The sequence below is a fragment of the Cervus elaphus genome, chromosome 18 (assembly GCF_910594005.1).
Source record: "Cervus elaphus chromosome 18, mCerEla1.1, whole genome shotgun sequence".
Taxonomy (NCBI): Eukaryota; Metazoa; Chordata; class Mammalia; order Artiodactyla; family Cervidae; genus Cervus; species Cervus elaphus.
Window position 1 is genome coordinate 125,581,918 of NC_057832.1, and position 25,433 is coordinate 125,607,350.

Here is a 25,433-nt window from a genome sequence, read left to right on the forward strand (position 1 = left end):
GACTCTTGCGACCCTATGGATTGTAATCTGCCAGGTTCCTCTGTCCATGGGATTCTTCAGGCAAGAATACTGGAGTGGGTTGCCATTTCCTTTTCCAGGGGATCTTCCCGACCCAGGGATAGAACCCAGGTCTCTTGCATTGCAGGCAGATTATTTACGAACTGAGGTACAAGGAAAGTCCCTAATCTAAATAAAAGACATTGCCAAAAAGACAGCCAACTAAGCTGTTTAAAAAATCATGGAACTGTTGTCTGTGACTTAGCTATATTTGAATTTAATTTGTGAAAAGTTTCTAGTCTATGCCTTAGAAAACACATCATATAGAGATGTTCTACTTTAATAGAACCTGGGCTAAAAGAGCACAGAATGTCATTTCCAACGTGAAGACTTGCATCATCTCAACTGTACCCCTTTGAGTCTGTTTCTCTTCTGATTGAGACACTAATCACTATTCAGTGAACTCCCATCACCCTCTGCAATGATCTGCTTTCCCAGGGGCAGAGCTTCACTGGAGTCTGGTCAAGCTATGCCCCACAAATAGAAATCCAGATCTTGGTATTAACCATCCAATTATTTGTTCAACAAGTAGACTCTCTTCTTGAATAGAAGAATGGCCTCACAATGACTCATTTGCCTGATAACGCAGCTGAAGAAAAATCAATAGGGCTTGTTCTTAGTCACCTAGCTAGTACTAGGGAAGAATTCATCTATCGCTTCATCCAATGCTCTCTATTCTTTCAAGACTATTATTAACATTGTGTCACATCTAACTGCAGGATAGTCATCATTATAAGGGATTTGAAAATGTTCCTTAGCTAGAAAATAAGAACCAAATTGCTTCTCAATGCATAATAAGGAGTAGTATCAAATGACATTCTTTCAATTTAGAAATACGGCTATAGTCTTTATTATTTTTCTATCTTCAGTTCTAGAACATATCAATTTACAATACACTTCACAGATTACAACTGGCTCGCTAACAGTTTAGCACATACTCAGGAATTCTCCTGAGAAGGAGGAGTCTCTCAGCTTTACTGAAAGTGAACCTCACAGTTGATGGATCTATCTAGACAAACCAGGGCAGTATTCCTCAATCTTTTTGTCACTATTGGTTTCTAAAGGTGTTTTTAGACATTCTGTTCCCTTATTTATCTGTCCTTTGAAGATAGTAATCCTACAAACATATTACCTACTTATGTGGGTTATTTATATCCATGTGCTATATGTAAAAACAGTAAGAAATTTTAAAATGGAGAAATAAGTTTTTACTTAAAATTAATGACATAAATACATAAATAATATTTGGATCTATTGTGTAAGGATATTTTGGTTTAATCCCTAGAAACTATTGTTATCTAATTGGGAGAGTTATTGCCCCCATTTCAAATGAACATTTTTAAATAACCTACTTATTTTTAAAAAGGGGAGGGCATAATGCAGTATAAACTCAGGCCAAACTGAAATTCTAGCTGTGTTTCAAACAACTACACAAATCTATATCCAATTCTTCTCTCCTGTATTAAACTCTAATAAAATGCTTTTAATCTTACTCATTATTAACAAAATAATACTTTTAGCTTTGTTGTTTGCTAGCTTATCATCGATCTACTCACCACTGGAATTTCAGTTCTGAACAAATATAGCCCATATTTGCATTACTCAAGCTCTATAAATCAGCTGGTAAAGATTCTGTCTGCAATTCAGGAGACACCGATTTGATCCCTGGATTGGGAAGACCCCGTGGAGGAGGGCATGGCAACCCACTCCAGTATTCTTGCCTGGAGAATCCCCATGATCAGAGGAGCCTGGCGGGCTATAGTCCATTGGGTCGCAAAGAGCCGGACACGATAGAGCGACTAAGCACACAATATTTGATATCCACTCCTCATAAATCTTTGGCACACTGTATGGATTGAACTTATTTTTGATAAATAAGTCAAAATTTTCTAAATTGAAGTGGCAATGGAGTATTTTTTCCAGTAATAAATATTAACACTATGTCATAACAATGGGAAAAGCTGTATGGAAAGAGCACCTATTTAGCTCTTTAAGGTGCTACTGCATGCCCCAAATACCAGTCTCCTCAGTGATTGAGTTCTGTTTTACTGTAAACGTCTTTTTTGCCCGAGTATGACTTCCTTTGAAATTCAACCATTTAAATGCAGGAGGATATGCTATGGATGTGCATGAGGGATAGAATGTCTGCAGGATAAAAAAGAGGGTCAGGCGACTTTCCTTTAACATAAGAATAATCAAGAGAGTGAAAGTAACCTAGAAAATGGGGATGAACAGAGGGCTAAGGAGGAAAAAAAGCCCCACCACAAAAATATGGGAATAAAGTTTTTAATATGTGGTCAATGATCCAATCTGTGTTTTGCTACTTTCACATCATGACAATAAGCAGTATTGTCAAGTGGGTGGAGCAGAGGAAGCTGCTCTGTAAAGCTTGATATTGTTGCTCAGCCCTATTGCTGCTGCTAACTCGTTTCGGTCATGCCCGACTCTGTGCAACCCCATAGACAGCAGCCCGCCAGGCTCCAGGCAAGAACACTGGAGTGGGGTGCCATTTCCGTCTCTAACGCATGGAAGGGAAAAGTGAAAGTGAAGTCACTCAGTCCTGTCCAACTCGTAGCGACTCCTTGGACTGCAGCCTACCAGGCTCCTCAATCCATGGGATTTTCCAGGCAAGAGTACTGGAGTGGGGTGCCATTGCCATCTCTGTAGCTCTATTGAGTCTCATCTTTTTCTTTTAGAAAATGGAGTATAAACTTCTCTAATAATACTTGCAGGTAAATGAATAAGCTATACAGAGAATCTATCAAAATATATGCCTCATAGTTCCCTCGAACAATAGTCAACTCATTCCCTTCAATTAATGCCTAATATTTTCAGTGAATTAAAAGTCCAAATTAAACTAAAATATCCTTATGCAATAGATCCAAATATTATTTATGTATTTGTCATTAATTTTTACAAAAAACTTATTTACTTCTGCATTTTTTAGAAATAATCAAGTGATAGTTGATCTTCGGGGCAGATTCTGATAAGAAGTGCAAAGTAGTATCTAAACAAGCTTTAAATATACTCACAAACCAACACAATTCTATCCACTGAGAACACCAGACTGCCTTGCATTTTCTCCTTCAGTTCTACACACTCCATGATTTATGTTGACAATTTATAATGCATGCCTCATTAACCTTCTCACTCCATTGAGTCCCTAGTGCAGCCCCTGAGATACAATCATTGGCCTTAGTTTCCCTCTGTAAATCCTTTGTTTGGTATTAAAGTAGAAACAACATCTACTCAATAGTCTTCCCATCCTTAGCCCTAGGTTACACTCCTCTCCTTTCTACAGTTACAAAACAAAATGAACCATATATCATTTAAGCCAGATTCTGTAGAAATGTTCCATTCACACCTGCAATTGCAAACTTGATCATTTTAATAGATTAGATGCTAATGTTCATGATAATCCCAAAGAACAGCAATTCCAAAGAATGTTAGAACTACCATACAATTGTGCTCATTTCACATGCTAGCAAGTAATGATCAAAATCCTTCAAGCAAGGTTTCACCAGTACATGAACCATGGACTTCCAGAAGCTAGATTTATAAAAGGCAGAAGAAATAGAGATCAAACTGCCAACATCTGCTGGATCATAGAAAAAGGATGGGAATTCCAGGAAAAGATATGTTTCATTGACTACGTGAAAGTCTTTGATGGTGTGGACCACAACAGACTCTGAAAAAATTTTAAAGAAATGAGAATACCAGACTACCTTACCTGCTTCCTGAGAAACATGTATGCAGGTCAAGAAATAACAGAACTGGACATAGAACGATGGATTTGTTAAAAATTGGAAAAGGAGTACGTCAAGGTTGTATATTGTCACCCTGCTTATTTAAGTTATATGCAGAGTACGTCATGCGAAATGCTGGTCTGGATGAAGCACAAGCCAGAATCAAGATTGCAGGGAGAAATATCAGTAACCTCAGATATGCAGCTGACATCACCCTTGTGGCAGAAAGCAAAGAGGAGCTAAAGAGCCTCTTGATGAAGGTAAAAGAGGAGAGTGAAAAGTCTGGCTTAAAACTCAACATCCAAAAAACAAAAAGTCTAAGATCACCCATCACTTCATGACAAATAGATGGGGAAACAATGGAAACAGTGATTTACTTTATATTATTGGGCTCCAAAATCACTGCAGATGGTGACTGTAGCCATGAAATTAAAAGATACTTGCTCCTTGGAAGAAAAGCTACGACCAACCTAGACAGCATATTAAACAGCAGAGACATTACTTTGCTGAAAAAGGTCTATATAGTCAAAGCTGTGGTTTTTCCAGTAGTCATGTATGGATGTGAGAGCTGGACTGTAAAGAAAGCTGAGCACCAAAGAATTGATGCTTTTGAACTGTGGTGTTGGTGAAGATTCTTGAGAGTCCCTTGGACAGCAAGGAGATTCAACCAATCCATCCTAAAGGAGATCAGTCCTGAATGTTCATTGGAAGGTCTGATGCTGAAGTTGAAGCTCCCATACTTTAGCCACCTGATGGAGATAACTGACTCATTAGAAAAGAACCTGATGCTAGGGAAGATCGAAGGCGGGACGAAAAGGGGCAACAGAGGATGATTTGTTTGGATGGCATCACAGACTTGATGGACATGTGTTTGAGCAAACTCTGGGAGTTGCTGATGGACAGGGAGGCCTGGTGTGCTGCAGTACATGGGGTTGCAAAGGGTTGGACATGACTGAGTGACTGAACTGAACTGAGCTCTGTATTTCATGTCTGAAGCTGGTGGATAGTGCTAAGGCTAACACATGAAAGGCAAGGCCCGTATCTCCATAGAAGGCTATGAAACACCATAAGCAAAAAAAAAGAGACAAGAATATTAAAAAATAGCAGAAGTATTGCCAGATATTCTAAACTATATTAGAAGATAAATGGAATATCTATGAAAATGTGATTCCAATCAAAGGTAATCCACTTGAGATATAGTGATTACCCAATTGGGAGAGTAAGTAGGATTTGATTATTTTTCTGTAATTACACACTGTTTATTCAGATGTTTTATCAAGTTAGACTCTTTATGATTAATACTTAAAAACTCTGAAACATCATTCTATTTCGACACCAACATGTCAAGCAATATTAACTAAATAATGTATGTAATCTTCCATGGTGCCTCAGATTGTAAAGAATCTGTCTTCAATGTGGGAGACCCATGTTTGATCCCTGAGTTGCAAAGATGCCCTGGAGAAGGGAATGGCAACCAACTCCAGTATTCTTGCCTGAAGAATTCCATGGAAAGAGGAGTTTGGCAGGCTACAGTCCATGGGGTTACAAAGAGTCAGACATGACTGAGAGACAAACACTTTCAGTTAAGAAACTAACTTATAGATACAAAAGTAAAACACATACTTCAGATATTAACATTAGCTGTCTTTGTGTGCAGAGAAGTGAACAAAAAATTTACTTTCAGTGTTTTTCAAAATCTGTAATGTGTTCCATTAATTCCAAAACAAAATTGTACTATTGGAAAGAGAAACATGATAAAATTTTCCACTAGCTAAAATAAATTTACAGTATTTACTTTACCTTAACTCATCATATCAGTTCAGTCACTCAATCGTGTCCAACTCTTTGTGACCCCATGGACTGCAGCATGCCAGGCCTCCCTGTCCATCACCAACATTCGGAGTTTATTCAAACTCACGTCCATTGAGTCGATTATGCCCTCCAACCATCTCATCCTCTGTCATCCCTTTCTCCTCTCACCTTCAATCTTTCCCAGTATCAGGGTCTTTCCATCACCTAGAACATAAATTTATAGCCTCCATAGAGGTGTATTATACCCCACAACTATACATATTTACATAAAAAACTGTAATAATCTTCAAAAGTATATTTCAAACAAAATACATATTTTGAACAATGAAGTTATGAACATTTTAATTGTGATCAATAGAAATATTCAAATAATAAAAGTTTTCATCATGTTCAAGTTACTAATCCTGAATAGGAATTTAATACAGATAACCATACAAGGCTTTCCTGGAAAGAGCAATTCTTCTCTGAAAACAAGTGACACATTTCCCTGCTACCTCATGTTCTTTTTCTGGTCCAGAGTTTTTTCATGGCATTGTTTATCTCTCCATTTCTCAGAGTATGGATTACAGGGTTCAACATGGGAGTGATAATGATATAAAACACCGTCAAGTATTTATCAATGGGTAAGGTGGAAGGAGGCCTCACATATATGAAAATACAGGGCGCAAAGAAGAGAAACACCACAGTGATGTGGGAGCCACAGGTGGACAAGGCTTTGTGCCTCCCTTCCTGACTAACATTTTTTAGGGAGTGCAGGATGACCCCATAGGAGATGAGTAAGAGCGTAAAGATGACCGAGGAGATTGCCCCATCATTGGCCAGCACTGTGAGGACAGTGATGGAGGTGTCAGAGCAGGCAAGTTTTATCAAGGGGTACATGTCACAGATGAAGTGGTCAATGACATCGGGGCCACAATAGCAAAGGTTGTAAACAAAGAGAGGATGAAATACCCCATGCAAAAACCCACCAACCAAAGTAAGTTGCAGCAACGGAATATCAATCTGCTTATTCATGATGGTCAAACAATGCAAGGGTGTGCAGATGGCCACGTAGCGGTCATAGGCCATGACCACCAGGAGTATTATATCAGCACCACCAAATAAGTGCCCTATGAAAAGTTGGATCATGCAAGCTTGGAAGGAAATGGTTTTCTCCTCACACAGGAAGCCTATAATCATATTTGGAGTAACTGTAGTAGAATAAACGCCATTGAGAAATGATAAGTAGCTAAGAAAGAAGTACATTGGGACATGCAGAGTTGGGCTGAAGATCGTAGTCAGGACAATGAGTAGGTTGCCCATCATCGTCACCAGGTAGATGAGCAAGAAGACCACAAATAACGTTCTCTGACGTGGAGGCTCTGAGTGAGCCCCAAGAGGACAAACTCAGTTACATTGTTCCTTTGTTCCATATTGCTTCTGTGTATCTTATGTCAGAGTTTCGGAAAAAATTACCTGTAAATATAATTATTACTAGACACTTCCTGAAATTTAAGATAGTTTGTTTACTCACCCAACTACTGAGCTTTATTATGATTCAGTAGTTTCAGACATTATCATAAAAGGCTGATAAAAACATTGTCTTGAATCTCAAAATCTTACAGAGTGGCAAATAACTAAGATACATGTTGGGAAAGGACAATTTAATTATTAGCTAGATGTGTTGCCACAAGTCTCTTTTCATCTGGAAGCTAATGAAATTGTATTTATAGTTAATACCTTATATAAAAATTTTAAAATGAATAAAGTTTTAATTAAAATGTAAAGAAAGATGTTCTTTATTTTGCATTTGACTTATTAAGGAGATAGTTGTCTCCATTCCAGGAGTGGAAGAATCTTTTTAACAAATCACTGAAGTTTAAAATATATATATTTGACAAATTGAAATTTCTCTTTAGGATTTAGGAAAAGATACAGCAACATCAATTGAAAAAAGTAGTTTGGAAATTGATTTACATTTGGGGGATATACATAGAGTTAATAACTAAAAAAGATAAATAGCTTACAAATTTATGAATAAAAATATAAATAAAATATAAACAACTATTTAAAGGAGGAATGCATCTAAATAGCCAACAAACATAAAACAAGATGCTGAAGCTCACCTGTGAACAGAAAGGCAGAAATTGCAGCAACTGCTTGCTTACAAGTATTACCTTTGTTTATTGAAAGTCAGTGGATCAAGGTCTACAGATGCTACCTCACCTTTTCAATTTTAACAGCTTAACAAAGAATGTTTATAGAACACGGTAATTGAAAATATCATCAGATTTGCAAATATCTGCCCATGAAAATATCCTCAAATAGTTACACTTGAAATTAGTATCTAAGACAACTTCATTTTACTGAAAGAGACTTTACTTCAGAGCATTAGAATGTGAAGATACCTAAAGGAGTATTATAAAATAGAATCAATTTTCACATAGTTTAGAAGTCACAAAAGATTCCTAACACTACTGATTATGAAAATCACAAAGGAAAACTCTTAAAAGACTGAACACTCACACCTACCAATGTACTCTTGCAAAATAAAAAGTCTAGTGTAGAATATTGTGTATAAATGCACGTCTGGGTTGACTGCATAAGAAGACAGCCATTCAGTCCACGTTGTGAGCTCTGGTGTTTTCTTCTTTGCCCTTTATTTCTGGTGCCAACTTTGTGAACACAAAGAGCCAAGTACATGCAGCATCACTTTACTTTGAATTGTTTCCATGTGACTGACTCTTCCCATGTTTTCAGAAAATCTAATTCACCTCAGTATTTCAGAGAAACATTACCTTCAAATTGTTCTTATTTTCAAAATGAATATTAATGTTCTGTTAGCTAATGAATTCTGACTCTTAATGTGAACAGAGGTCCTAAATATTGATGGTGGTGGTGGTGGTTTAGTTGCTAAGTCGTGTCTGACTCTTGCAACCCGTGGATTGTAATCCACCAGGCTCCTCTGCCCATGGGATTCTCCAGGCAAGAATACTGGAGTGAGTTGCCATTCTCTTCTCCAGGGGATCTTCCTGACCCAGGAAATGAACCCGGGTCTCCTGCATTGCAGGCAGATTCTTTACCAACTGAGTAAATATTGATAGCTGTCAGATTTCTCCTAAACACCAACAAATGTTAACTCAACATTTTGATTGGAGAGAAATCAGAAAATTGTTTCTTAATTATTTTAATAAAAATGTTGCTGTATGTATTCTATACAAATCACAGTAAAATGGTGAAGTAACATTTATAGTATTTTGATTCTCAGTTTTAATATCTTTTCTTCATTGTCAAACTTTGCTTTTCCTGAAGGATGGATAATGACTCCATATACATAATTTATTATGTTTTGAGTCTCCTATTTAAATTCATAAAAGTCTAACATATGGGATGAGGCAAAAGATCCATGAACATCTTATATACATTTGAAATAGGGCACATATTATTGAGGCATTTAATTGGCACATCTCCAAGGATAATTCTTGACTAATTAAATTCGTTGGGACATTGGTCATAATTTTGATAACACACCATTTACCTCCAGAAATGATCAAGGGTGGTCACCATGTAGAATAGGACTCGGGCTTCCCTGCTGGCTCAGGCAGTAAAGAATCTACCTGCAATTCAGGAGACCTGGGTTTGATCCCTGGGTCAGAAAGATCCCCTGAAGAAGAGAATGGCAACCCACTCCAGCTTTCTTGCCTAGAGAATTTCACGGACAGGGGATCCTGGCAGGCTACAGTCCATGGGGTTGCAAAGAGTCAGACACATCTGAATGATTAACATTTACTTACTAAGAATAGGACTTAGAGAACACTGTCCTCTAAGGGTAAAGCTATAAAACAAACAAACAAACAAACAAAAACAACTTGAGATCATCTTACCAAGAGGGAAAAGTCTTGACATAAATAAAATGTATAGTAATAAAAACTTTCTTGTTTAAATCATGATGACAAAATAGGCAAATCTGTTTAAACTTTATCTTTGGAGAAGAAATCTTTCTTGATTTTCAGAAGACGAAGGATGCTAATATCAAAACAAGTCATTTAACTTCAAATGAAGATAAATCTTCCATAGAGTTTGTCACATAGTTTCATAAAGGCAAGTTGATAGAATCAGTGTTAGTATGGAAGTGGGGATAAATAAAACATTTGTGGAACTATTATTCCATTCATCTCAAAGTGTTAATCAGCCTTTCACCAAAGTAGACTATATATTATTCCATGGCAAAATTGTAATACATTTCAAAGGACTTATATAGTGTAGGTAGATAGATGGATAAATATATAGCAAATATATTACATAAACAATATATTTAAATTATATTTACATATCATATTATACAACTATGCCATATTATATTATATGTTACTGTATATGCTATATATTATATATAATGTAATTAAACAAAAAGTCTAGGAATAGTATAATATTTTCAAATTATTTACAAATTAAACAGGATCCTCTTTAATATTCCAACATTCTCAATCTCTCTCTCTCTCTTCTTGTTTTTTCCTTCTCTCTCTTCCCTTCCCACTAAGTCTGCGGGTCTATAATGCACATTATTCCACTCTCAGAGTTCTAGCTGCCTGGGTTTCATCAGATCATCAACTTCATCTTCTAAATTCAGACACTGTCAAAATATTTTGAGCTAGTCCTCGTTGTACCAAAGATGGAAATTCTTTATGATCATCAGCTCAGTTCAGTTCAGTCGCTCAGTCGTGTCTAACTCTTTGTGACCCCCTGAATCGCAGCACACTAGGCCTCCCTGTCCATCACCAACTCCCAGAGTCCACCCAAACCCATGTCCATTGAGTCAATGATGCCATCCAACCATCTCACTCTCTGTCGTCCCCTTCTCCTCCTGCCCTCAGTCTTGCCCAGGATCAGGGTCTTTTCCAATGAGTCAGCTCTTTGCATCAGGTGGCCAAAGTATTGGACTTTCAGCTTCAACATCAGTCCTTCCAATGAACACCCAGGACTGATCTCCCTTAGGATGGACTGGTTAGATCTCCTCGCAGTCCAAGGGACTCTCAAGAGTCTTCTCCACACCACAGTTCATAAGTATCAATTCACTGATGCTCAGCTTTCTTTATAATCCAATTCTCACATCCATACATGACCACTGGAAAAACCATACCTTGACTAGATGAACCTTTGTTGGCAAAGTAATGTCTCTGCTTTTTAATATGCTATCTAGGTTGGTCATAACTTTCCTTCCAAGAAGTAAGTGTCTTCTAATTTCATGGCTGCAGTCACCATCTGCTGTGATTTTGGAGCCCTCAAAAAATAAAGACTGACCTGGTTTCCACTGTTTCACCATCTATTTCCCATGAAGTGACGGGACCAGATGCTCAACATGCTCTGAATGTTGAGCTTTAAGCCAACTTCTTCATTGTCCTCTTTCACTTTCATCAAGAAGCTTTTTAGTTTTTCTTCACTTTATGCCATAAGGGTGGTGTCATCTGCATAGCTGAGGTTACTGATATTTCTCCCAGCATTCTTGATTCCAGCTTGCGCTTCCTCCAGCCTAACATTGCTCATGATGTACTCTGCATATAAGTTAAATAAGCAGGGTGACAATATACAGCCTTGACACACTCCTTTTCCTATTTGAAACCAAGCTGTTGTTCCATGTCCAGTTCTAACTGTTGCTTCCTGACCTGCATACAGGTTTCTCAAGAGATAGGTCAGGTGGTCTGGTATTCCCATCTCTTTCAGAATTTTCCACATTTTGTTGTGATCCACACAGTCGAAGGCTTTGGCATAGTCAATATGCAGAAATAGGTGTGGTGTTTTTTTTTTTTTTTTGGAACTCTCTTGCTTTTCGGATGATCCAGTGGATGTTGTCCTCTTTTTAAAGAAGAAAACCATAAAGCAAAATTCATGACATCTATGGAGATGATTACAAATTTTTATTGAGCCATCAAACAATCCTTCACGATATTTGTTTTACTCTGGATGATAAATCAAGATATTAAAATGTAGTTTTCCTCAAAATGAATATGTATTGTCATATCATCCTAAGTATAATGTTATAGAAAATTTTCAAACTTGGAAAAATGACTCTAAAATTTAGAAAAGGAGGATAAGGAGGTAGAGGAGGAGGAGAAAAATATGTCCCTAAATAGAAGCTTCCAGATGGTGTAAAATCTACCATAGTAAGTGGAAATTTTAAAAATTATCACTGAATTTAATAATTATGTAGACATATTTTTTCTTGTTTGGGATAAACTATTTCTTTATCACAAACAAAATAAATAAAGTTGTTTTGAAAAAAATTAAGTGTTTTAAAAAGTTATTTTTAAGAAAGTTAAAAGTTATAAGAGCATTGGAAGGGTATGGAATTTTCCAAAAATTATATGATAAAACTAATCAAAAAGTAAAATAATACTTAACCATTTTTATATTAAAAATAATATTTATAACATAAATGTTATAATGAAGTAAATAGATATAGAGAGCTAATCAACATTTATCAGTAAAAATTCTCACTCTAATGGGTTAAGAATTCAAGTAATTGACAGGTCTGAAGAAGGAATTCTATGTTCCATACATTGTGCAAGAAACCAAGAACAAAAAGAAAATGAAGTAACTTTCCCTGACTTCAAAGCAATTACAAACCAATAAACATGGACTTAATAAATTAACAAACAAATCTATCTCATCACTTGAAATAACTAAACAATTTTGAAAACTAAATTTCTGTCTTGGTCCTTTTGTGCCGTTATTAAAAAGTATCATAGACTGGATGGTTTAAACAACAAATATCTATTTTTTGAAGTTTTGAAATCTTATAAATCCAAGATTAAAGTGCCGGCAGTTTCCATGTCTGTTAAGGTTACCTCCTTGGTTGGTAGACAGCCATCTGTTGCTGTTTCCTCATTCGGCAGAAGGCTCAAGTGAACGCTTGGAGTATGTTTATAGAGTATTAATCACATTCATTACCTGAAAAAACCCACCTCCAAATGCCACCACATTTTAAAGGAGTTAGCAAGATTTTGGACAACACAGACATTCAGGTTTATATAGCAACATTCAGAAGCGGAAAGATACATGTCCTGAGTTCTGATCCATTCAAATGCTTGGTGTTATTCTGTGAACAGTATTGTGCTTGAGGGAGTCGTCTGGTGGCTCAGTGGTAACGAGTCTGCCTGCCAATGCAAGAGACACAGATTGGATCCCTAAGTCAAGAAGATCCCCTGGAGAAGGAAACGGCAACCCGCTCCAGTATTCATGGACCCATGGACAGAAGAACCTGGCAAGCTAGAATCCATGGGGTTGCAAAAGAGTCTGATACGACTTAGCAACTAAACAACAATTTTGTTTGAGAAGACTTTGAGATAATATAAGAAATCTCCATGTAACTGGAATAAAAATCAGGATATGAGATTTCTTACAGTGTGAGTTACTACTGAAAAGAACTCATTGCCCCATAGCTTTAGCCCAGTATGAATCCAGACAAATTATGAGAGGCAGCATAGTGTTTCTTTGATCACATGCTTTCATCATTTTGAAGCACATATTATTTAATTTCAAGCTTGACTGAGAAAGAGAGAGGACTCTATGAAGGATATCTCCATTAAGTAAAACAATATATTCTGGCCTATTTATTTCCTAGTAGTCTATATCTCATTAATAAAAGGAATAAGAATGGCATATATTATTGGCATCTTTCTTAAAAATTGGTATTGAGCTCTGTAATTCATGTCTGAAGCTAATGAATTATGAGTTATGCTAAGCTTAACACATGAAAGGCAGAACCTGGATCTCTGTAGAAAGCTGTGAAACACTACAAACAAAAAAAGAGATGGAGATATTGAAAAATAGCAGAGGTATTACCAGACATTTTAAATTATCTGGGAAGATTAATGGATCATCTTTATGAAAATATAATTCCAAACAAAGTTGTTCCACCTGATATATTATGATAAAACAATCTGGAAAATAATTAAGATTGGTTATTTTTCTGTATATAAACCTTGCTCATTCAGATTATCTTTATAAACTTAGACTTTTTATGATTAATACTTTTAACTCTGAAGTGTCATTCTACTTTGATATTAACATACTAAGCAATATTAACAAAATAATATATGTAAGCAAAATTACATACATAAAACTAAAATGCATGCTTCAGATATCAATATTGGTGATCTTTGTATGGAGAGACATGAACAAAAGGTTTAATGCCATATTACTGACATTATTTTTCAAAATCTGTAATGTGTCCTACTAATTCTGAAAAATATTACAGTATATGAGAAACATTAGAAAATCTTCTACTGACTAATTTTACAGTATTTGCTACACTTTAACTTATTATAGAGACCAAAAATCTATAGTCCCCAGATAGACAATGTTACACTACCATACTATACATAATTTCATAAGAAATTGTGATAATATTAAAATTACATTTAGAACAAAATATATACTTTGAATTACTAAATGATGAAATTCTTAAAATTCATATTTTGATCATTAAGTATTCAAATCATAAATATTTTCAAAATATCCAGGTTATTAATTCTGAGTAGAAATTTAATACAGTTAAATAATCATACAAGACTTTCTTGGAAAGAGCAATTCTTCTTTGAAAATAGATAGTATGTTTCCCTGCTGCCTCACTTTCCTTTTCTGATCCAGAGCTTTTTCATGGCATTTTTCATTTCACCATTTCTCAGAGTATAGATTAGAGGGTTCAGCATAGGGGTGATAATGGTATAAAACACAGTCAAGTATTTATCAATAGGTAAAGTACAGGGGGGTCTCACATATGTAAAAGTAGAGGGCACAAAGAAGAGGAGCACCACAGTGATGTGGGAGCCACAGGTGGACAAGGCTTTGTGCCTCCCTTCCTGACTAACATTTTTTAGGGAGTGCAGGATGACCCCATAGGAGATGAGTAAGAGCGTAAAGATGACCGAGGAGATTGCCCCATCATTGGCCAGCACTGTGAGGACAGTGATGGAGGTGTCAGAGCAGGCAAGTTTTATCAAGGGGTACATGTCACAGATGAAGTGGTCAATGACATCGGGGCCACAATAGCGAAGGTTGTAAACAAAGAGAGGATGAAGTACCCCATGCAAAAACCCACCAACCAAAGTGAGTAGCAGCAACAGAATACAAACCTGCTTATTCATGATGGTCAAATAATGCAAGGGTGTGCAGATGGCCACGTAGCGGTCATAGGCCATGACCACCAGGAGTATTATATCAGCACCACCAAACAAGTGCCCTATGAAAAGTTGGATCATGCAAGCTTGGAAGGAAATGGTTTTCTTTTCACACAGCAAGTCTATAATCATATTTGGAGTGACTGTTGTAGAATAAACACCATCAAGAAATGATAAGTAGCCAAGAAAGAAGTACATAGGGACATGCAGAGTTGGACTGAACACCACAGTCAGGATAATGAGTAGATTGCCCATCATCATCACCAGGTAGATGAGCAAGAAGACAACAAATAATATTCTCTGACCCTGGACACTCTGTGGGAGCCCCAAGAGAACAAATTCAGTTACATTATTCCTTTGTTCCATAGGTTCTTCTGTAGGTCTTATTTCAAAATTTGGGGCAAAATTACCTTCAAATATAATTACTAGAGGATTTCTGAAGTCTTAAGTTAAATTGTTTATTCATTCAAACAATGAACCTTAAGGTTTATTATGATGCAGTACAGTCAGATATTATAAGGTTGATCAAAACATTGGCTTGATCTCAAAAATCTTACAGAGTGGCAAATAATTGAGACTTATATACATGGAAAAAAGGACCCAGTATTAAATAAAATAGGTGCCACAACTAGCTTTCCATCTGGAAGCTAATGAAATTGCAAACATAGTTAATATCTTATATAAAAGAAAAACTGAATAAAGTTTTAGCTAAAAATGTAAAGCAATATTTTCTTTATTTTATATTCGATTTATTAAGGGGATGACTGTCTCCATTCCAGGAGTGGAAGAATCTTCTTAACCAATCACTGAAATTTCAAATTGATATATTTGACAGTTTGATATTTCTGTTTTAGATTTAGGGAAAGATCCAATAACATCAACTGAAAAAAGTATTAATAGCTTGAAAAACAATTTATGTTTTAGGGAGTATACATAGAGTAACTTTCTAAAATAGACAAATATCTATAAGCTATGAATAAAATTATAAATAAAATATAAAAATATTTAAAGGAAGAATACATCTATCTAAATGACCAACAAACATACAATCAGATGCTGAAACTCACCTGTGAACAGAAAAGTAGATATTTTACCTTGGTTTCTTGAAAGTTACTGAATCAACATTTACAGATGCTACATCATCTTTTAATTTTGAACAGTTTAACATATAATGTTTAGAGAACATAGCGAATGAATCTAACATCAAATTTATAAATATATGTTCATGAAAATATTCCCAGATAGTTACACTTGAAATTAATTTCTATTAAAACTTTATGTTATGAAAGGAAATTTTATTTTAGTGAATTAGAACATGAAGATATCTAAAAAGTATTACAAAATGGAATCACTATTAATATATTTTAGTCATCACAAAAGATTCCTAATATGGCTGATTATGAAAATCACAAAGGAAAACTCTTAAACGACTGAATTCTCACACCACCAATGTACTCTTGCAAAATGGAAAGCCTAAGGCAGAATCTTGTGTGTAAGTGCAATTCCAGTTTACCTGCATAAGAAGATAATCATGTAATCCATATTCTGGGCTCTGATGCTTTCTCCTTTTCCCATCGTAACTGATGCCAACTCTGTGAACACAAAAAGTCAGATACATTCATTATCATTTGCCTTTCCATGTGACCAACTCTTTCCATGTTTGCAGAAAATCTAATTCATCTCAGTATTTCAGAAAGACATTATCTTTCAAACTATTTGGATTTTCAATGTGAATATGAATGTCCTGTTACCTAAAGAACTCTGACTCAATTATGAAGAAAGACTCAGAATATTCATAGTTATCAGGATTTTTTCTGAACACCAATGATAAATCAACACTTTAATTGGAGAGAAAAATGGAAATTATGTATGAATTATTTACATAAAAATGTTGCTCTATGTATTTTATACCAATCAAAGTAAAATAGTGAACTAACATTTATAGTGTTTTGATTCTGAACCAGTTTGAGTGTTTTCTCTTCATTGTTGAACTTTGGTTTTCCTGAAGGATGGAGAATAATTTCATATACTTAGTTGAACATGATTTGAGTCTACTGTTTAAATTCATAAAAGTCTGACATGTGAAGTGAGAGAAAAGGTCCATAAACACCTTATCTATATTTGAAAAGTCACACATATTATTGAGTCATTCAATTGGTGCTTCTCCAGGGATAATTTTGGACTAATTAAGTTCCTTGGGAAACCATAATCATAACTTTGATAGTACTTTCTTTACCTCTAGAGATGCCACGAGGGTAATCATCATGTGGAACAGGACTTGGAGAAACCTGTCCTCTAGGAGAAAAGCTATAAAAAAAAAATTTTAGGCCATTTTACCAAAATGGAAAAGCCCAGTCTAGACAGTAGTAAAATATCTAAAAATTTCCTTGATTAAATTATGACCTACAAAATAGGTAAACCTACTTCAGTTTAAACTCTTTCATTGAAGATTATATCTGATTTGATTTCTGGAAAATGATGGATGCTGATATCAGAACAAGTCATTCAAAACCTGTTTCAAATGCAGATAATTTTTTTTCACATAGTTTGTCACATAGTTTCAGAAAGGCAAGTTGATAAAATTGGTGCTAGTAGGGAAGTGGGGATAAAGAAAACATTTGTGAAACTATTATTCCATTCATCTGAAAGTATTCATTAGCCAGATACCAAAGTAGACAATTCCTATGCCATTGCCTAGCTGCAATACATTGCAAAGGATTTATACAGTGTAGGTAGAGAGATATATGGATAGGTAGATTGATAGTAATGCACTACACTTATATTTTTATATATAATTTTTATATATCATATTATAAAGTACTGGAGAAGGCAGTGGCAAACCACTGCAGCATTCTTGCCTTGAGAACACCATGAACAGTATGGAAAAGCACAAAGATATGACACTGAAAGCTGAGTCCCCCGGGTGTATGAACGTGAGAGTTGGACTGTAAAGAAGGATGAACACTGGAGAATCGATACTTTCAAACTGTGGCTCTGGAAGAGACTCTCCAGAGTCTCTTGGACTGCAAGGAGATCAAACCAGTCAACCCTAAAGGAAATTAGCCCTGAATATTCGTTGGAAGGACTGATGCTGAAGGTAAAGCTCCAATACCTGATGTAAAGGGCTGACTTATTGAAAAAGACCCTGATGCTGGGAAGACTGAGGGCAAGAGGAGGCGGGCCATTGGTGTGCTTTGCTGCACACCTCAAACCAGCACGACACTGTAAATCAGTGCTGGAAAGCATCGGTATGCCGTCTCACCAAGTGGTACCCTCTGCACTGTGATTCGTCAGACACAAAAGTTACAGTTTCTCTCTCATCGCATTCAGATTACTTATGGACAACTTTAACAAAATCTGTTGTCTCTACTTTCAAAATATATCATTTATTTATTCATTCCCCACACCCAATCTCCACTTTTTCCTGGCCCACTGCTTATACAACAGCATCTTGACAAGTCTCTCTACTTACATAATCCCTTTGAAGATGTTATTCTCTTCAAGTAGCACAAATTACACTCTTTAAATCTTGTTCTAATTATATCTCTCAACAGTTCAAAACTCCCACAGTAGATTCCAATCACACACCCACAGTTGAATGTCTCACATTAAGTAAGAATGCTAATCCTCATTTTTACCTGAAATCATTGAGGCTGAGAACGTCTCATTAATTGACCAAGAGCACATATTTTTATGTAACAAAGGTAGGATATGAATACAAGTTTGAATTGTTTCAAAATAATTTAATATCTTACATTATAAAGATGGCAATACTCTTGTGAATCCTAATTTCCACAATTTTCTGATAGTCTTCCTGATGAAGGCTTGTTCACAATCTGAGTTGCTCCTAAGTTACTTACAAAGACTTGGAACTCTTCTTTCATCCAGTATGAACACAGAGGGCAAAAGACTGCATCATTGCTTGAGTAAATACCTTCTTTAACTGTCCATTTTCTCAGTGGAATCTTCTGACTATTCAGAAAAATATTTTTATTTCCACTCGTGCTTAGTTGCTCAATTGTGTCCAAATTTTGCGTGGACTGTAGCACTGCAGGTTCCTCTGTCTATAAGTGCTTTGTTTATAGGATTCTCTGGGCAAGAATACTGGGTAGCCATTCCCTTCTCTAGGGGATCTTCCACACCCAGGGACTGAACTTGGGTCTCCTGCACTGCAGGCAGGTACTTTACCATCTGAGCCACCAGGGAAGCACTTTAATTTGCACTAAATATTGTTTAAGAGAAATTCCATGGTGACCATGAAAATACTAAAGCTTGTCATGTTAGGATAATTCATCAAAAAGAGCAGCAAATCCTATGTTTAAATAAATAAGACAGCAATTAACCATTTTCCAGGAAAGTGCATCTCAAGTAGCTTCTTTTCCTACTAATTTCAAGGTATTATAATAGCATTCAATTGTTTACTCTTTCTTATTCTGTCATGTTAGTGTGACCAGACCACTTGACTTAAGATTTTGAAAGACATTCCTGTATATGTAATGCTATACACTTTTTTTTTCCAATGCCACTTTAAGCCTACCAAGGACTTCCAAGGTGGTTCCATGACAAGGAATCCACCTGCTATTGCAGGATATGCAAGAGACTTGGTTTCAGTCTCTTGGTTGGGAAGATCCCTGGAGAAGGGAATGGCAACTCCAATATTCTTGCCTGAAAAATTCTATGGACAGAAGAGCCTAGCAGGTTACAGTCTATGGGCTAAACAAGGAGTCGAACATGACTGAGCAACTGAGCATGCAGGAAAACACAAGTCTAAGAAAGGGCCTAAAAGGGTATAATTTTTCCCTGTAGGTGTGAAGATAATTGGACATTGTCTCCCTTCTAACATCATTAGAATCAAAATTGATCCAAGACTGATTCTTGCTTAATTAAATTCGGTGTCATTTTCCACTAACATTTAAAAGTACATATTTATGCAAAGATACTACTAAATCACATCACAGAATTAGTATAAGAAAGATGTCCATGGAGAAAAAATATCTTTAGAATCATTTTGAGATTATCACCAGTCTCAATTTAAAAAAAGTAGTTATAGTCTTATTAAGTGCTTCTAGACAAAAAAAATAGAGGGCAGACATAGGAGGGACAATTCTACTATGAATAAAGTAATCATTGAAGTCCTTTCCTAAAAGGTGATTGAAAGGGCAGAAAGTGGCTACCAGTGGGAGTACTGTTACAGAGAGCAAAATTAAGTAAAAATTAACTAAATAAAGTTATCTTGTTTCAGAGATGACCTGATATATATGTAGAAATCTCTAAAAGAATTTTAGAGAATTCTTTGGAATTCATTGGAGTACTTATGTTGCAAAGAAGTGGTGCATTTACTCTTGTCTTGACTTACATTTTAATTGAAAAGCTGCTGAGTATCCTGTGACCTGTGAATTTGTCCTATTCAGCCTTTATTATGTTCAGGTATCTTTTTGTGACTAATTTGCTCTAGAGGTGTTTTTTGTTTGTTTGTTTGTTTAATCATGAAAGGATGCTGAATTTCTATATTTTCAATAAAGAACACAAAGGAGAAATTAAGAAAAAATTCCCATCTGTACTAGCATCAAAGAAAATAAAATAATTAAGAGTAAACTTAATCAAGCAGCAAAAGTCTTATGCACTGAAAATTACAAAATGTTGCTGAACAATGTTATAAATGACATTTTTTTTGTAAATAAAAATAAATTACAAAAATTAAAAAATAAATTAAAAAAATACAAGCTAGATTATTTATTATTAAGATATCAACATTATCCAAACTGATCTACATGTTCAATGTAATCTCTATCAAAATGTTATTGCAAACAGAGGAAAATCCATCCTGATATTTATATAAAATTACAAGAGATTGCAAATAACCAAAATTATTATGCTTTCTGATTCTGAAGTATACCATATAGCTACTGTAGTGAAGAGAGAATGGTATTGACATAAAGAGAAAGACATATAGTGTGGCATGACCAAGATGGTGGAGTTCCACCCACCAGTTGACCAACACTGGCCCTGGTACCCTGGGACTCCAAAGTCAGCTGTTTTGTGACCCAGAGCTACACAACAGTGGACCTACCACACAGTCAGTCAATTTCATTCCTGAGTATTTACCTTAAAAAATGGAAAATGTTAATTAGAAAAGACATGCACTCCTATGTTCACTGGAGCATTTTTTTTTCCAATAGAAACATTGTGGAAGCAACCTAAATACCCATCAAGAGAACATATGTATGTAGGTGTGTGCAATGAAAGTTTATATATAAAGAAATATTGCCACAATAAAAATTAAATATTGCCATTTGTTACAACATAGTATTAAACCATTAATAAGTGCAACAAAGTAGAGAAAGAGAAATATCCTATGATTTTATTTACATGAGGAATAAAAAAACAAATGAACAGAAACAAAGTAATAGAATAAACAGCTGCTTGAGGGATGGGAGTGGCTGTGGAGAGAAATGGATGAATGAGATAAGAGAAATGAACTTTCAGGTATGAAATAAATGAGCCATGATATGACGTGTACAGTATGGGGAACATAGTCAATAGTCACATTCTTGTATGTTGAAGGTCAATAATACTTCAGAAGATAATGGACAAACTCAGAAAAAGAGCTCATATTTCTGGTTACCAAAGAAAACAGGAGAGGGGAAAGGGGAATCGGATGAAAGCAGTCATTAGGTACAAAATCCCAGTTATAAGATATCTAAGTACCAGGGAGGTAATATACAACATGAAAAATATAGTTAGCATTGTTCTATGTTACATACGAAGGTTGTTAAGAGAGTAAATTTAAAAAATTCTCATAAAAGGGAAATTTTATTTCTATTTATTTAAGTTTATATCTATATGAGATGATGGATGTTTACTAAACCCATTGTAATCATCATTTCATGACGTATATATGTCAAAACATTATGCTATACATCTTTAAACTTATACAGTGCCCTATAACAATTATATTTCAATAAAACTGGAATGAAAAATAATGTTGTTGTCACACTCAGTTGCTCAATCATGTCCAGCTCTTTGCTACCCCCATGAACTGTAGCCCACGAAGCTCCTCTGTCCAAGGAATTTTCCAGGCAAGAATACTAGAGTGGGTTGTCATTTCCTCCTCCAGAGGATCTTCCTGACCGAGGAATCGAACCTGTCTCCTGCAACTCCCGAGTTGGCAGGCAGATTCTTTACCACTGAGCCACCTGGGCTTCAGTGAAATAAAATAGAAAACCTAGAAATAAACCTGTGTGTATGTGCCCAGTGATTTTTCAACCAGGAAAGGACATCTTGTTCAACAAATGGTGTTATGAAAGCCTTATATTCACAAAGGAGTGAAATGGAACCCTTACCTTACACCATATGCAAAAAAACAAATCAAAGTTTATCAAAGACACTTAAAATAGTGGGCTTCCCAGGTGGACCTGGTGATAAACAATATATCTGCCAATGCAGGAGATGCAACACAGTAGAAAATATAGAAGTTCATAACTCTGCATTTATTGATGATTTCTTGAGTATGACACAAAAAACACAGGTAAGAAAGGAAAAAATAGAAAACTTTACTTTATCAAATTTTAATTTTTTTGCATCAAAGAGACTATTAATAGAGGCCAACAGCAGCCCACGAAACTGGATAAAATATTTACAAATATATCTGAAAAGAAATTAATATCAGAATAAATAAAGATCTATATATCAACAACAATACAAACCAAACTATGAATCTATGAATCCATCACAAATTTCCATTGCCTACTAGTTCACATCGCAACTTCCCTGTCTAAGACTCAAGACCCTCCCCCACGATAGTCAACCGCATGTTTTTCTAAGAGTCCCTCCCACTCAGTCAAGCCTGTCGCTTATTCCTGAACACACTTCAGTCTATTTTATGCAGTGGGAAAGGCCCTGGGTTTCAGGGTGTGCAGATTTAACTCTCCACTGCAGTCAGGTCGCTTACTGATCATGCAAAATACAAATCCAAAAAAAAAAACAAAACAATGCAATGGTCAGTCAGTGTGTGTCAGGGAGTTGTTTGCGAGACTGTGATAAGATCTTAAAGATTTTTAGTTTTTAAGTCCCACAAAACCCATATGAAATAGGAACTAGCATTATCTTGATTGTTTAATGAAGTGGATAAGGCTCAGAGAACTTGTGTAATTTGCCCAAAGCCTTTGGTAGCTATGTGGCTAAATTTGTAGCTCAGGCTACTAATCACTCCCTTCTCAACCCCTCCAAGAATTTTACGCCTTGCCTCACAACACTTTCATAAGAATCAAACAGGCATGAGAATGTTTGGAGAGCACTATCCAAATAGTTATCATGATTATTTTCCATTCCTGTAAGCTCTGGGCTTCCTGCTTCCTTTTGTTGTTGTTTAGTCACCAAGTCATGTGTGACTCTTCATGACCCCATGGACTGTAGCACGCCAGACTTCCCTATACCTCAACATCTCCTGGAGTTTGCCCAAATTCATGTCCATTGAATCATTGATGCTATCCAACGATCTTATCCTCTGTTGCCCTCTCTGCTTCTGCCTTCAATTTTTCCTGCTCCCTATGTCTAAACTTCATCTGTTAAACTAATCCATGACCATGTGTCTTTCAGTCTCACTTCATCCCGCAAATCCCCTTCACTTGTTATCCTATATATCATCCAATCACTTAGTGGGAGTTATTTCAATAGGACAACAATTTCTAATGATTTTCAAGAAATATTAAAACAGATGGTATAAGTGTCCAAAGATTTAAACAGAAAAACATGCTTGTGGCTGCAGAAGAATTCATATTTCATCTACATAGAAAAGGCTACCAGAAAGACAGTCAGCTAGGCCATTGTATAAAATGATGGATCCGTACCTTTCACTTAGCTATACTTGAATTCAATTTGTAAACTGTTTCCAACCCACACCTTAGAAGAAGCATCATTACTAAGATGTTCTCCTTTGGTTAACAGACCTGGGCTAAAAGAGATCAAGATGTCATTTTCCAATGGCACAGAATTTCAAAGTATTCAGACTTTCATCCTTTGAACTGCCTCCCTTTGAGACTGTGTCTCTGCTGACTGAGGCACGAATCACCATATAAATGAATTTCCATCCAGCCCTGCAATGATTCACTTTTCCTAGGGGCAGAGGTTCACTGGAGCCAGGCCAAGCAGATGCCCCACAAACATAAAGTCAGCTCATGGTATTATTCATTCAATCAGTTTATCCGCAACTAAGATCTCTTTTTCAGTAAAATGTCCACACAATGATTCATTTGCCTGATAATATAGGTGAAGAAAAGTCAATAGAACTTGTTCTTGGCCATCTGGCTAGTACCAGGACTGAAATATTCTATTGTTTTATTTGGTAGTCTCTACATCTTTCAAAACTGCTATTAATATTGTGTCACATCTAAGTGCAGGGCAGTTGTCATTATAATGAGTTTGAAAATATTCACCACCCAGAAAAACTGAATAAATTCTTTATCACTGCATAATGGTGGGCTTCCCAGTTTGTGCTAGTGGTAAAGAACCCACCTGCCAACCCACCTGCCAATGCAGGAGACATAGAGATGTGGGTTCTATCCCTGGGCCCAGAAGATCCCAGAGTTGGACACGACTAAAGCCACTTAGCATGCATGTATAACAGTGGTGGTGGTGGTTTAGTCACTAAGTCGTGTCTGACTCTTGCAATCCCATGGACTGTAGCCCGCCAGGCTCCTTTGCCCATGGGGTTCTCCAGGCAAGAATACTGGAGTGGGTTGCCATTTCCTTCTCCAGGAGATCTTCCCAACTCAGGGATTGAATCCAGGTCTCCTGCTTTGCAGGCAGATTCTTTACCAACTGAGCTATGAGGGAAGCCCCGTAGGAGGCTTTATATCTAGAAATGTTTGGAGTTAGAGCCTTCATTTTTTTTCCTCTTATTGTGGAAAATGTATCACAGATTACAACTGGTTCATTAATGGAGTTGACCACTGACTTTGGGAAATCTTCTAAGAAGAAGGAGTCTCTCAGTTTTACTGAAGATGATCCTCGTAGATGATGGGCCAACATCTGTGCTTGGATGCACTTTACTAACATTCTAGTTACTCCATGGTCTTACCTGACCATATAGACATAAGCTAAGGCAATATCCCTCAATCTTTGTCCACTATTGGCCCCTAAAAGTGTTTCTTAGATACCCTGTTTCCTTAATCATATGTCCCTTGAAAGTAGTTATATCTATGTGAGTTATGTATATCTCTGCATTATACATAGAAACAGTGAGAAACATTTGTCCCCCAAGGAACTATTTGTACCTTATTGGTAGAGGCATTTCTCCCATGTCAAATGCACATTTTAAAACAACCTACTTAGTTTTCAGAAAGGAGGAAGCATAATGTGGTTATTTACTCAGACCAAATTGAAATTCTAGCTGTATTTCAAACAACTACATGAATCTCTATCCAATTATTCTATCCTGCATAACCCTCTCATAAAATGATTTTATCTTACTCATTACTAAAAATATTATATTTCTAGTTAATCATTTACTTGCTTATTATCCATCTATGCCCACTGGAATTTAAGTTCTGCACAAACACAACCTTTTTATTATTGTGCTGGATACCCCAGTTCCTATAACTCTGTGGCCCACTGTTGCACTGAATGGTATTTTGTGAATAAAATAAATAAGTCAAACTTA

General features: G+C 36.1%; 1 protein-coding gene and 1 pseudogene across 1 annotated transcript; both read right to left on the bottom strand.

The window, feature by feature from the left end:
- Positions 1-6,110: 6,110 nt before the first annotated feature.
- LOC122673951 lies at positions 6,111-7,027 on the bottom strand (annotated as a pseudogene).
- A 7,194-nt stretch (positions 7,028-14,221) lies between these two features.
- LOC122673797 (olfactory receptor 4A15-like) lies at positions 14,222-15,139 on the bottom strand. The gene has a single exon (XM_043871658.1). It carries the CDS (start codon positions 15,137-15,139, stop codon positions 14,222-14,224), a length of 918 nt encoding a protein of 305 aa, XP_043727593.1.
- Between the last annotated feature and the right edge of the window lie 10,294 nt (positions 15,140-25,433).